This window comes from Perca fluviatilis, chromosome 7 (genome assembly GCF_010015445.1).
Source record: "Perca fluviatilis chromosome 7, GENO_Pfluv_1.0, whole genome shotgun sequence".
Classification (NCBI taxonomy): Eukaryota; Metazoa; Chordata; class Actinopteri; order Perciformes; family Percidae; genus Perca; species Perca fluviatilis.
In genome coordinates, this window is record NC_053118.1 from 39,141,282 (window position 1) to 39,156,281 (window position 15,000).

At 39.6% G+C, this 15,000-nt stretch overlaps 1 protein-coding gene and 1 pseudogene across 1 annotated transcript in view; both read right to left on the minus strand.

The window, feature by feature from the left end:
* Positions 1-1,424, minus strand: part of LOC120562487 (sialoadhesin-like) — a gene marked incomplete at its 3' end in the record, with an annotated part of 35,402 nt that extends 33,978 nt beyond the window's left edge. The window contains exon 1 of the mRNA XM_039806200.1: positions 1,358-1,424. Coding sequence (XP_039662134.1) covers positions 1,358-1,409 — 52 coding nt within the window. The remainder of the gene's footprint in view (positions 1-1,357) is intronic.
* Positions 1,425-12,917: 11,493 nt separating this feature from the next.
* LOC120563018 overlaps positions 12,918-15,000 on the minus strand; it is a 7,951-nt pseudogene continuing 5,868 nt past the window's right edge.

Genomic DNA, 15,000 nt, shown 5'->3' on the forward strand with positions numbered 1-15,000 from the left:
CTTTCATATAATATTAAGTCATACCAAAATTCAAGTTCATTGTACATTTTTATCAATTTAATTTAACAGATTCAACAATATATCCATGCTTTTTCCGCACACTTTGTTTTTCTGGATTATTGTCCTATGCGGCTGTATGTGCCACGTCCGCAAGGTGTAGGGTGCAGTAACGTACAGGTGCCAGTAGATGGCAGTAGCTACATTAGATGTAACATGGGGCTCGTTTAGTGCTAGCAGAGAAAGACCGACTCTGATGCTAGTGACAGACTTTTCAACAACAAAACGAAAAGAGTTTTAAAGTATGGAGGAAAACTCGGGTGAAAAAGCTGTGAGACGTTTCTGAGACTGGAAGAAGATGAGCGGACAAGATTAGCCGACAAGAGCAGAGCACGCTAGCTAGCTGGGGAGGGAGGAAAGAGGTTAGCCTGAGCTAGAAACAAAGCTACCGGTAGCTAGCGTCTGTAACGTTAATCAGATACTGGTGTAACTACTGTATGCTCTTATTGTAATCTACCAGGAATACTGTAGTACCTGTATTTGAAATAAATATCCGGGGTACATTTACAGGGTTCAAACTGACACAATGGTGGTGTTTGATTAATTCTGACCCAAATTGCTTTGTCGGCCCTTCTGGCTGTTGATGTATATGGTGATATTTTTGCAAATGTGAACGGCTATGGTTTTTCATTTAAAACAGTTCATTTAAAATAATTATACCTATCAAACAGATGGAATTAGGAAATAAAGGCCTGCCTCTAATAAAGCCTGCTTCAAATACAAGCCTGGTCCCTTCTGGCACTTCAGTTAAATAAAGTCCCCGGCTTTTATTTGAGGAAATACGGTACACTTGTTTTGTGTGTGTGTGTGTCTCAGCGTAGCTGATTCCTAATTTAAATACGCACACACACACACACACACACACACACACACACACACACTTAGGAAACACATGCACACACACACGCATGCACACACACGCACACACACGCACCCACAGAGACACACACACAAAGAGACACGCACACACACACACACACACACATACACACACACCACACACACACACCACAAGATACACACACAGACACACACACAACTGAAGCCAGACATACAGTATTGCATCATCTTAAAAACTACAATTATTAACTCATTATATTCCACATCTCTCAAAGCATTCTGGGTATTCTTCAACTTTTCTAAACCATTCCTACTAATTAAATCCATTCCCACTTTTCCAACTCTTCTCACTACTTCACCTTCTTCTTCCACAATCCAAGCGTCAGCCTTCACCACAGAGTAAAGGATCTGAAGACTTGTCCCCCCACTGACTGGGTCCATGTTGGGACTCTGGTCTTACCTGTCAGGACCAACATGACGGTCCAGAGAATCTTTTTGTCCCAAACTGCCATCCTTACTTCAGTCTCTTCAGGTTAGCGGCTCACAGAAGAGTGAGCCGAGCACTAACTGACTCACGGACTGACAAGGAACGTTTTTAACCACTTTCTGACTTCCTTTTTTATCTTTCTGTTCCGAGAAGTCTTTTCACCAACATATTTTCATTCTTTTACTGTTACTCTCTAATTTCTGAGAGGTAAAGTTCCTCAACACGCCTGATTAAAATCTAACGACAGAATGAAGCAACTTGGACAAAAAAGCTGCAAAAGGTAGATAAAAGTTGCATTATTGAATGAATGATGAGTTTATCTGACAGGGTTGTGTGTGTGTGTGTGTGTGTGTGTGTGTGTGTGTGTGTGTGTGTGTGTGTGTGTGTATGGCTGCTGTTTTAGTAACCACAAAGTTATAGCTGCACTAAGTGACGTTTTTAATTTTAGTGAACACATCATTCACACATATATCATCAGCTTTAAGTTGACATTTAACCCTTAGAGAACAATCCTCTGTTGGTTCAACCCATTCTCATTAACAGGTTCAGATGATGTCATAAGAGAACTAGGAAAAAGGCCGCGTGGTCACATGACATCAGCTGCAGAGCTTTGAGACCTCCATCACAGCTCTCGGTCCCCAGACCTCCATCACAGCTCGGTCCCTCAGACTCTCCATCACACTCGGTCCCCAGACCTCCATCACAGCTCGGTCCCCAGACCTCCATCACAGCTCGGTCTACAGACCTCCAACAGCTTCCGGGTCCCCGGACCTCCATCACAGCTCGGGTCCCCGGACTCCATCACGTGCCTCGGTCCCCGGACCTCCTCCATCACAGTTCGGTCTACAGACCTCCATCACAGCTCCCCAGACCCCCATCACAGCTCTTGTATCAGTGTGGTTCAGTTCCCTGAGAACAGGTGACTGTGAGCGGGAGATTACGGTTTAGGAAAGAAAGAGTGGAGCGATGCGGAGGCGACAAACGTTAAGTTTAGGCAACCCAAAAGATGAAATAAGTCGGTTCAGAGCTTATTCCCCGGAGTTCTTGTGTTGGTAGCACTTCGGTCCTGTTTGACGCCTCTGCCTTGCCTGCTACACCCTGCTACTCCCTGCAGTGTCCTGCTATGCCCTGCTTCGTCCTGCAGTTCCCTGCTATGCCCTGCAGAGCCCTGCTACACTCTGCAGTGCCCTGCTACACCCCTATGCCGTCCTGCAGTGCCCTGCTCTGTCCTGCAGTGTCCTTGACAGCTCCTGCAGTGCCCTGTTACACCCCTTGCTACCTCCTGCAATGCCCTGCTACACCTTTCAGTGCCGTGCTATTCTTCCTGTGCATTGACCTGCTTTGTCCTGCAGTGCCCTGCAGTGTCCTGCTACACTGTCCCGTTGCAAAGTTACGCCCGGCTACGTCCTGTTATTCCCTGCTGCCACTCCTGCTACGTCCTGCTACGCCCTGCTACGTCCTGCTATTCCCTGCTACACTCTGCGCGGCCCTGTTACTCCCTGCTACACTCTGCTATGGCCTGCTACGCCTCTGCGACATCCTACTACACCCTGCCGCCCTGCTCCGCCCTGCTACTCCTGCACGCCCTATGCCCTGAACTACTACAACTACTATTTCTAGTCACTGATCCATTATCTTTATTGTGACTATTATCGCCACTCGTTCATCACACACCCCAACCGGCACCGGTCAGACACCCCTACCAAGAGCCTGGGTCTGTTCCAGGTTTCTTCCTAAATTCTTCATGTGTTATTGAATGAATGATGAGTTCATCTGACAGGGTTGTGTGTGTGTGTGTGTGTGTGTGTGTGTGTGTGTGTGTGTGTGTGTGTGTGTGTGTGTGTGTGTGTGTTGTGTGTGTGTGTAGGTGTGTGTGTCTGTGTATCTGACACCAGAGGACAGTAAAGTAACCCCTTCCCTTCCTCACTGTTACCATTGATTTTTGAAGAAAAAGCTGGAATAATTTGAGGAAGAATTGGAATATATTACAAATATATTATATTATATACTTTAACTATGTGAAGCTAAGAATACTTGTGAAATATTGTGAGGAAAAACGTTGGAATATTTTAAGAAAAAAGTACAAAATGTTTTAGGAATTTATTTATTTTTTTATATTTATAAGGAAAGCGTTGAAATATTTTTGAAAGAGTTAAATGTATTAGTTAATAATTTAACTACATTGATATTTTACTGAAGTAGCATTTTGGATCTCGGTGAATTTGAAGACTTTTATTTTGAAACTTGTTAATCTAACTCAGCGGGCCGAGCTTTTCTTCCGGGTTGAGAGGTCACAGTCGCGGCTGAAGATGGCGGGCGCCCGACGAAGTTGTTTTGCTGGGAAGGAGCCTGGGGTCTCCCGTCCAACCAGCACCGACTGTCTGGTGGTTCTGGTGAGTGTCCGTCTACACGACCGGACCGGCTCACCGCCGTCTGTCGGTCTCATTCACACACACAAACACCGGTTAAATCATCCGGTAACGGCTGCTAGCGTTAGCATGCTAATGACTGCTAGCGTTAGCTAACGGTTCAATGAACAACGGTTAAACTTCAATTTGTCTGTCAAGTAGTCAGATTACTGCATTTAAAGTAGTAATACCACACTATATAAATACTCTGTTACAAGTTAAAGTCCTGTAGTGTAAATATTACTTCAGTAAAAGTGTGTAAGTATCATCAGGAAAATGTAGATAAAGTATTAAGTTTGTGGCTGTCATCACACAGTTTGTTCTTCTTCTTTTTTGGCAGATTACTACTTTTGTATTATACCGCCACCAACTGTACAGGAGTGTGTAACACCATGAACTTCATACAGTCTAGGCTTGAATTAATTCAAAACAAACAAACCAACTAAAAAAAAAAAAAATATATATATATATATATATATAAAAAAAAAATATATATATATATATATATATATATATATATATATATATATATATATATATATATATTCATTTCATTATACCAGTATTATTAAGACAAATAAATAAAGCTTCAAGTCTTTCCCTTGTCATACCTTTTCTTCAAGTATATCATGTATTGAGTTCTCTCCTTCCATTTCCTGCCAGTTTAATCTATTATCATTATATTTCTCACATGCAAAAGTACATGTTCTACATCTTCTTTGTCTTGGCCTTCTATGCATAATCCATTACCATGTCCTACTATTTGTAAGGTAGCATTCAGTCCTGTGGGACCTAATCTAAGTCTGGTATAGACCACTTCTTCCCTTCGGTTTAAATTCAGTGAACTAACCCTTTTCCCGGTCACATTCTTCTGAATTTTATGGAAGTGGAAGTCTAGCATTAAACTCTGCCTCCCATTCATTTTTGCCGTTTTTTGTATACGTTCAGATTTAATTATGGATTTGGCTTCACCCATCCCGAGTGGAATATTAATTCCTATATATGTTGCGATTATGGACATTTCTGTTGGGGTTGTTAATATTTCTGTTGCCTGTTTTCATAATTCTGTATGTTTCCTGTTTTGTATATTGATTCTGTGGACTGTGTAGATTTCTTTGTGTATATTTATGTTCCCTGTTGTGTATATTTCCGTTTTCCTGTTTTAATGTGATAGTCTGGTTTCCTGTCTTGTCTTGTCTAGTTTTACTTCCTGTGTTTTCCCACCTTTGTTGATTACTCTGCCTCTCCTAATGTGTTCCACCTGTTGTATCACCTGTTCCTTGTTTGCTCGTTACCTCTTGTATTTAGCCTCTGTGTTCCCTTTGTCTTGTGTCAAATCATTTTTTGTGTTTGTGTGCTTTCCCCGTGTCAGTTTTGGACTCCCTTGGTTAATTTTTGTGTTTTTGATTAATAAATCCTCAAGGTCAACCCTTCTCCTGCCTCCCTCTCTTCCCTGCATTTGGGTCCTTTAATCCCTGAATTGTAACAATATATTTGTTTTTCAGCATCTTTTTTACAATTTTATCAGCCTCTTTGTTTCCTTTAATGCCTATATGAGCTGGAACCCAACACAACTGAATAATGATTACAAGGTTCCAGAGATGTAATAGTAAATATTTTATTTCAATAATCAAATCTTCCCTTGATGAGTGACCTGTATCTAGGCTATGAATAGCTGCCATGGAGTCTGTACAGATTACAGCTCTCAATGGTTTAACCTCTTCAATCCACCTATAAGAGATGTAATTATCCCAGTCATCTCAATTAACTATACAGATAGAACATTATTTAACCTATATCCATCTCTTTTGGTAAATTCTGGAATATATATCCCAATACCACAATGCCCATTTTGTGGATCTTTTGATCCATCTGTTTATGTTTTAACATATCCATAGAATGATGTTTTTATATATTCATGGCAAATTCCTGCTGGATTATTAATACTTCCCAACAACCTAACCCAGTATGTTAGAAACAATTTAATATACCTTAGACTGAGTGGAGAGTCTTCTAATTCTACTAACTCTAATCTAAGCACACGTGGGAATTGTTGTTATAGCTCCTAAAGCAATTGTTATAGCTTTGAATTGAATCCTCTCAAGTTTTCTTAAAGAAGTTTTGCATGCTGAACTCTAAACTACACATCCATAGTCTATGGTAGATCTTATTAAAGCTTTATATATATATACATTAAAGACTGCATATCTGCTCCCCAACACTGTCCAGTAATCATCCTCATTAGATTTAGAACCTATTTACATTTTGTTTCAATATGCTCTGTATATGATATTTCCATGTAAGTTTTTCATCCAACCACATCCCCAAATATTAAAATTTCTTCTCCCTTTCAATTGATTGATTATACAACATAACGTTAACTTTCTGGGATATTCTTTCTGGTAAAGAACATAACCTTTTTTTAGGTATGGAAAACTTAATTCCCCAATCTATACCCCATTGTTCTATTACTTGTAAATCTCTTTGAACAGCTGTGGTTATGTATATGTTCGTACCTTTTTTCCATATGACAGCATCATCTGCATACAACAACCCTTCATTCCTTTTCCCCTAATTTCTCAAATATGTCATTTACCATAATATTGAATAATATGGGACTAATTACACTTCTTTGGGGAATTCTACTTCAACCATAAACTCTTTACTTATTCCATTACCAACTTTGACCCTAATTGTTGTGACGTCGACAGAAAGTCTAGTATATAATTATACATTCTCCCACTGATTCCCATTTTATCTAATTCAATTAACAGACCCTCTCTCCACATAGTATCATAAGCTTTTTCAATATCTAAAAACACTGCTACCATGACCTCTTTCATAACTAGTGTCTTCTCTATTTCATTGCTGAGCTTTAATAAAGCATCAGTAGTTGATTTACTTTTCTGAAACCTGTTTGATATTTTTTTAATGGACATTTATATTCAAGAAAGTAATTTAAACACACCACTACTACCATTAGTGTGTCTGTCTGTCTGTCTGTCTGTCTGTCTGTCTGTCATGTTTTCTATCTGTGAATGTGCAGGGATGATGTCACACATGAACACACAGTGTGCGTCGTGCGCCCATTACGCTTCAATAATAATCAACATCAACATCCCAGTTCCAACAGGATTGTCCCATCATGCAACACTTTGTGTACATCAACTTTATTGTACATTAGATTTGCATAAAATTGAAATTTGTTTTGGCTTTGGCATAATATAATATAAACACACCATAGACAACAATACGGAGCAATTGTGCATCTAATGAGCGCATTAAATTAAGTTTTTAATCATTTCATTTTTTTTTTTTTTTTTAACAAAACACAAAAGAAAACAACAGAAACCCTCTCTCCACAAGACAAGATATTACATAATCATAAAAATAAAAAAATAAAAACAGTAATAAGCATAAATTTGTATTTAGTCTGAGGGCATGTCGAGTTTGGGTCAAGATGTTCAAAAAGGAGTCCAAGTCAGTTCAAAGTCATTTAGTTTTCCTCGGATAGAATGAAGAATTTTTTCTGGTGTACAGTACCGACAGGAGTTCGTTGGCCCAGTGTTTTTGGCTGGGGGAAGACACTCTTCCAATCCTTCAGGATACACTTCTTGGCAGCCGTAGCTGCTAGTAACACTCAAAATGTTTCTTATTTGAGTTCACCTTCAGTAAGGTTACGTCCCCAGTAACCAAATCCTAGGGTCGGGGTCCAGAGCCTGTCCGCAAGAGAGGATACGATAATGTGAGACCAGTATGGCTTCAAACGGGTACAACTCCATAGCATGTGCACAAGAGTTCCAACAGAGATTTTGCATCTTTGACATTGATCAGAGATGCCATTCCCTAATTTACTTAATCTATATGGAGTAAAATACGTTCTATGGTAAATATTGAATTGAATTTGTCTGTGGTTAGAGGAAACCAATTTTTGTTTGTGCCAATTCCAATAATCTGTTCCAATTCTGCTCTGTGTAAGTACACCCAAGATCCGACTCCCACCTTGTTTTGTTTATATATCTGGCGGCCCGGTAAAGTTGTCAATTACGGATTTATACACTGTAGATATTAAACCTTTAGTTCCATTACGTTTGGAATTAAAAATACATTTTTCAAGTAAAGATTCCTCGGGTCTGTGTGGGAAACTCCCTTTAGTATGACTCTTGATCCAACTTCTAATTTGTAAGTATTTGAAAAAGTTACATTTATCTATGTCATAAATTTCTGACAATTGACTAAAACTTAAGAAGACATTATTGGTGTAGAGGGTCCTAACAATTCTTACTCCTTTTCTCACCCAATTTTGTAAAATTCCATCCACTAAGGCTGCTGGGATGTTGGGATTGTTTGTGAGAGTTGAGTTACCAATAATTTTATGTTTCGTCCAACTGATCGTGTAATTGCTGCCAGGCGTTAAATGTGGCAGAAATTATTGGGTTTTGGTGATTGTTTTTAGCTTCTTCACAGATTCCAAAAATGGTACGATTGTTAAAGGGTTATCCTGTAATTCATGTCGTTCGATTGACATCCATTTTACCTCATCTGCTCTGCAGTGAAACCACATCCACAGAGCCGAAGTGTGTGCAGCCAAATAATACAATTTAAAATTTGGGAGATTCAAGCCACCTTTGGAATAAGGTGCCTGTAATGTGAGGAGTTTGACTCTCGGCGTTTTTGTTGTGCCATAGGAAGGAAGTAAGTGTTTTATCTAATTCATTGAAAAGGATGTAGGAACCTTCAATGGTATACACTGGAATAAATAAAGAAATTTGGGTAAAAGATTCATTTTTATGTATTAATCCTGCCAATCAGTGATAAGGGGAGATCCATCCATCTCAGTAAGTCTTTTTTAGATTTAGCTAGCATAGGCGGTAATTTTCTTCATATATTTTGTCATAAGTGCCGCGAATAGTGATTCCCAGGTATTTGAAGCCCTCCGTTACCCCATTTAAATTGAACTGGAAGCAGACTAATGTGATAGTCTGTCATGTTGATTGGAAAAGCTTCACTTTTGGAATAATTAATTTTGTATCCGATACAGCACTGTATTTTTAAGGTTAATCAATAGCCGGGGAAATGATATGATAGGTTGAGATATAAATACTAATAAGTCGTCTGCATAGAGTGGCGAGTTTATGCTCTTCCGTTCCAATTTTTATGCCGATGATGGATATGTCTGATCGCAGGGCAATAGCCTATGGTTCTATTGCAATTGAGAAAAGTGCAGGAGAGGAAGGGCAGCCCTGACGACAGCCAGCGTTGATAAGGAGAGACGTCCGATAGAACCCCATTTGTTAGGATCTGTGATCTTGGCGGATTGAATAGGGTCCTAATGAAACACAGAAAGTTTTCACCAAAATTCATGGCCCTCATAGTCTCGAGAAGAAAGCTTGGTTCTATCCTGTCGAGACGCCTTCGCGCGTCCATAGAGACAATCACGGCAGGGTGGTCATGTTTTTTTGTGTGCTCTATAATATGAAGTAATTAGCCTAACATTATCTGCACCCTGTCTGTTCTTGATAAAGCCCGTTTGGTCTGTATTAATGATTTTTGGGAACTACCTTCTCTAAGCGTTGTGCAATAATTTTTCGATAAGATTTTATAATCAGAGTTAAGGAGGCTGAGGGGTCTATAGTTGCCGCACTTTTGTGGATCCTTTCCGGGTTTTGGGGTAAGCGTAATAGTCGCCAATTCCAATGTTTTTGGGAGTGTTTCTTTATTGAATGCTTCTCTAATCATGTTTGTTAGCGGTGTTAATATTTTTTCAAAGAAAGTTTTGAAGTATTCAATTGGATACCCGTCAGGTCCTGCGCCGCTCTATTATTTTGTAAGGACATGATGGTCGCTGAACCTCTTCCTCTGATATTGCTTCTTCTAATAGATTCCTATCTGAAACTGTGAGTTTAGGCATTGCCAATTTGCTAAAAGAAGTCTTTGATTTCAGTTTCCGTTGACTGCTCGGTTTTATATAACGTTTCATAATATTTTTTGAATTCCAAGTTTATGTCCTTAGAGCCTTCTAAATACTGGTCATCATCAGTTTTGATGCATTGTATGTATTTCTCTGTATCTTCTTTTTTTAGCTGCCAGGCAAGCAATTTACTAGTTTTATTACCAAACTCATAGTAATGATATTTGGTTCTCGCCATGGCTGCTTCAGCTTTACTAGAACAAAGATTATCATACAAAGTTTGCTTTTGTTTTAATGTACTAAGGATTTCAGATTGATTGGTTTGGGCATGTTGAATTTCAAGTGTTTTATTTCTTGTTCTAGTTCGATAATTGGTCTCTCTTTTTGTTTATTTTTGTGGGATAAATATGAAATAATGTGACCTCTCATATATGCCTTAAGGGTTTCCCAAATAACTGAGTGAGAAGCAGTATTTGAGTTAGTCTCCAAATATATATCTAACTTGTCGTTCATATATTTTACAAAATTGGGGTCTTTAAGTAGGAATGTTTTAAATTTCCATCTATGGGAGGCAGGACCTTCCTGTGGCAATGATACTTCCATCATTAGAGCATTGTAATCCGATAAGGTTGCAGCCAAATAAAGACATGTTTTAATGTGAGGCAGTAGCGTTTGCGAGGTCAAAAACAGGTCGATTCTAGAGTATGTGTTGTGGACATTAGAATAGAAAGAGAAATTCCCTTTTTGCCCGGGTTTTTCAGTCTCCACACATCTTTTAACCCAAGATCATTCATGCCTTGAAACAATGCTGTTGCAGATTTTGATAGAGTAGTGTTCTTAGGGGCTGAGCGATCTAATGACGGGTTCAACACAAGATTGAAATCTCCTCCCAGAATACATTGACCCTCTGCGGATGCCAGTTTCATGGTTAATTTGTTAAAGAAAATTGGATCGTCTATATTAGGACCATATATTGACACCAGTGTCAACCTGATCCTGTTAATCATGCAGTCAACTAATATGAATCTACCTGAGGTATCCTTTTGTACTGCATTTAATTGAAATCTAAGATTTTTTGTTTACCGAACAACGCTACACCTCTAGAACTTGATGAAAACGAGGAGTAATAAACTCTACCAATCCAGTCGCGTTTCAATTTTGTATGTTCAATATCAGTAAGGTGAGTTTCTTGGATGAAAGCAATGTCTGTCTTCTGTTTTTTTAAATAAGTTATAATTTTTTTCCTTTTAGTTGGATTGTTAATTCCTTTCACATTAAGTGATATGCAGTTTATATGTCCTGTTTTAGCCATCATTCACATAACAATTAAGAGAAGAAGAAGAGAGAAAAAAAAAATAATAATAATTAAATTAGGCTGAGCAAGTATACCTTTGACAACATTGGATTAACATTTGTATGGAGAGAGAGGGGAGACGAGCTACAAACAGTTTGAAAACTAACAAAAACAATGTGGAGAGAAAAACTTCGAAAAATCCACTAAAAGATAAAAAGAAAGGCAAAGCACTGCGCAAAACGAACTGGCAGTGCCAAAGCGAAGCTGTGCTCCAAAGCAAGCCGAAGGTCCACAGAGGGCTGATTCCACTATCTATGGTCTAAAATAGAGCTCTATCTCAATAGGTAAATAAAAGAATGGAAATAATATAAAAAATATAAATGTGTGTATTTATATATTTCGGTTTGGTCTAGTAACATATTCTTCCTTCAAAAAGGCCCCGAGCTATAAGATAACAAAATCTGTAAGCTTCATTATTAAAGAGGTTTAACCTTTCATCCAGATATCAGCTACTCATCAAACATTTTGTGATGAAGGTGGAAGTGCGTGCCAGCTCCAAAGTGTGAAGGAACACCTTAGCCTCAGCCGAGGTTGAAAAAGCGCGGTACCCACCACCGTCTGTGTTTACCCTCAGGATGTCTGGATATAACAAGCGCATATTCCACTTTCAACTCCCGGAGTTGGGCTTTCCTAACGTCATACGCTTTGCGTTTACGGACGATCTCCGCTGAATAGTCGTTAAAGAAGAGGATCCTCTGATGACGCGGGGTCTCGTTCTGGTGGAGTCTGCGAGCGGCTTCCATTACCCGGACTTTATCGGAGTAATAGTGGAATTTGACAATGAGGGGACGTGGCCTCTGTCCGGTTGGCGGTGTAGGGCCCAGCGTACGGTGGGCACGATCCAGGATGATTCTGCCGTCTGCGGCGTCCAGATGAAGATACTCGGGGATCCACCTCTCAAGATATTTCACCGCGTTTGTCCCCTCTTCGCGCTCTGGTATTCCCAACATTCTGACGTTACATCTCCGAGAGTGATTCTCCAGCTGGTCAGTGCGCTCTTTTAGTTGGTTGATTTGTTTTTCAAAAATTATGATTTTGGCTTCAGATGCAGCTGCAGTCTGGTCTACGACTTCCATTTGTTTGTCTACGGTGTCCATTCTCGCAGTCAGGGCCTGTATCTCAGTGCCACGGTCAGCGACGGCTTCCAACACAGAGGCCAGTCTTGTTTCAATCATCTGCGTTACATCAGCTATTTTTTTATCCATCGTCTGTGTCACAGACGCCTCCAGTTTCTCAATCTGTTCCGTGACTCCGGCTAATTTGCTGTCTATGACCGCTGTGAGAGCGAGAATGATGGTATTAGCATCAGATGTTGCTGCCGTAGGGCCAGAGCTAATGCTAGCATCATCGCCGCTAATTTCCTGGTTGACGAGGATTCCACCATCTCCTTCGGTTTTCTTTCCCTTCGGTTTTGGCATGTTGGCAGTAGGTTTTTTGAAATAGTCATCGATGTTCATACCAGGCACTCTTTAGTCTATTGAGACCACACGGAAGATCAAATTAGTTGGAAAAGTCTCAGAGCTCTAGAACGTGCTGCCTACGCGGTCGCCATCTTCCCGGAACTCTCCTTAATCATTTCATTTTAAATGTAAATAAAAGATCTGGTGGGTTTTATTTTGTCAAATATTTTTAAAGGAGAAATGAACATAATATTATAGCTGAATCATAACTTTTCATCAAATTACATGCAAACACACACACACATGCACAAACACAGACACACAAACAAACACACGCAAGCATGCACACAAAGAAACATATGAACATGCACACACACACACACACAAATTTAAAATTTTAAAACCTTTTTTTTATTTTTCATTTTTTATTTAAAAGTAAACGTGAATTTAAAAAAGTTGATCTGCCATCATGGTGTGGTTTGTCTTCTGATGGTGCTGTCTACAGCGTTGTAGATGATGATGGAGTCCTCCACCTTCTCCTCTGTTCTGAAAATGAATAAATATCAAACAGAAGAAGAGTTTATTTATTTTATTTTTATTTAAGCTTTATTTAACCAGGTAGGCCGCTGAGAACAGGTTCTCATTTGCAACGGTGACCTTGCCAAGAAAAGCATAAGCATGCAAGACAACAAATAGTTTCACATTCAATACAATACAAGAATACAGAATACAATAGGCAGCATAAAATACAGATTAAGTAGGCGTTACAAAGCAGGCACAAAGTGAGGTGTAAGTAAGTCGATGGATGTGATATGGTAATAACACCAAATACATGAATACATAAGTCTATATCACTGCTGAAAAATAGTAAATACTCAATGTAAAGTTTGTGCAAATAGTGGTCTAGGTAGTGATGTAGATCAGTAATAACACAATATACATGAATAGACCGACTATATAAATGGTGAAATGTAGTAAAGAGTCAGTATACAGTCATCAGAGAGAGGAAGAGAAAACCTTCATATGATTCAGCATCAAAACTCTGCGTCCTCCACTACTTCAGTGACATGTGAACGCCCAAGGATCAAGTTTATTATTTTTTTAAAGTGTAACTTTGTTTTTTTTTTCAACCTGGACTCTCTGTCTCCATGTTTGTGTGTCTGAGTGTCTGATGGAACAACTGAAACTGGTCCAGAATTAAACAAGAACCAAGCTGTAATGTAACCCTACAGGACAAATGTTCAGCAGCAGTTAGAGTCCACTAAAGGTTCTGTTTTTGCCGCTGACAGACTCAGATTATTATTCTAAGTGTGTGACAACATTATGGGATGGATCCCTACAGAGATAGACCTTTTAGTTAAAGAGTAAGATCCTTTTAGTTTAACATGAAACGGCCCCGAAATCACCATCACCAAACTCCACCAGACTCCATGTAAATAATCAGGACTTTTAGCGTGTATAGAGCCAGCATATCTCCACCAGACTCCATGTAAATAATCAGGACTTTTAGCGTGTATAGAGCCAGCATATCTCCACCAGACTCCATGTAAATAATCAGGACTTTTAGCGTGTATAGAGCCAGCATATCTCCACCAGACTCCATGTAAATAATCAGGACTTTTGCGTGTATAGAGCCAGCATATCTCCACCAGACTCCATGTAATAATCGACTTTTGCGTGTATAGAGCCAGCATATCTCCACCAGACTCCATGTAAATAATCGGACTTTTAGCGTGTATAGAGCCAGCATATTTCCACATGTAAATAGAGTTTTTAATCGCATGCGTCAAAAGATTTAGTGCTGTAAAGGGAATATGCATTAACTTGTTATTATCGCATCAATTTTGACAGCCATACTTTATATTTTAAAACAATAACATTGGGTCACAGATGGACAAAGTTTGAGTGCAGAGGGTAATAAATATGGAATGATTAATATAATCTGAGCTGTATAACGAAGACAAAGAGACAGATTTATTAAACTACCTTTTGATGACGCAAGCGACCAGAACAACAGCGAAGAGAATCAGCAGGACCCCGACCACCAGACGAACGATCAGAAGCAGACCTCCTCCTGCAGAACACATCAGACATTATCAGGAGACAATGGTGAGATTACATAGCCTAGAAATCTAGACCACCCTAGTGGCAGCAAATGTAATCTGCAGCCAGGGTCCGTCTAGCAACTCTCCGTTGGCTTGCGAGCTGGAAAAACTAAGCTCTAGTCGGGCCAATCACATCGTGTATAGAGTGGGTGGGCGGGGCTTAACATAATGACAGCAGAGTTGTGACGGTTCTGTGTGAATTCCCTGCTACTTGAAAACAAAGAAGATGGCTGCTGCTGCTGGAGAACAGCGGTCTCTGGAATCGGCTTTGTCCGCGACTCTGGAAGACTTGGAGTTCAGCTTTTCTTTGAGAAAAGAACAAAGAACGGCTCTGAAGTCATTCTTAAAAAAGGAAGATGTGTTCACAGTTTAAAGTTGAATCTATCAACTAGCGTTGCTCTGGTTGGTTGTAGAGCTGTCCTATTGCGTGCAGAGGGA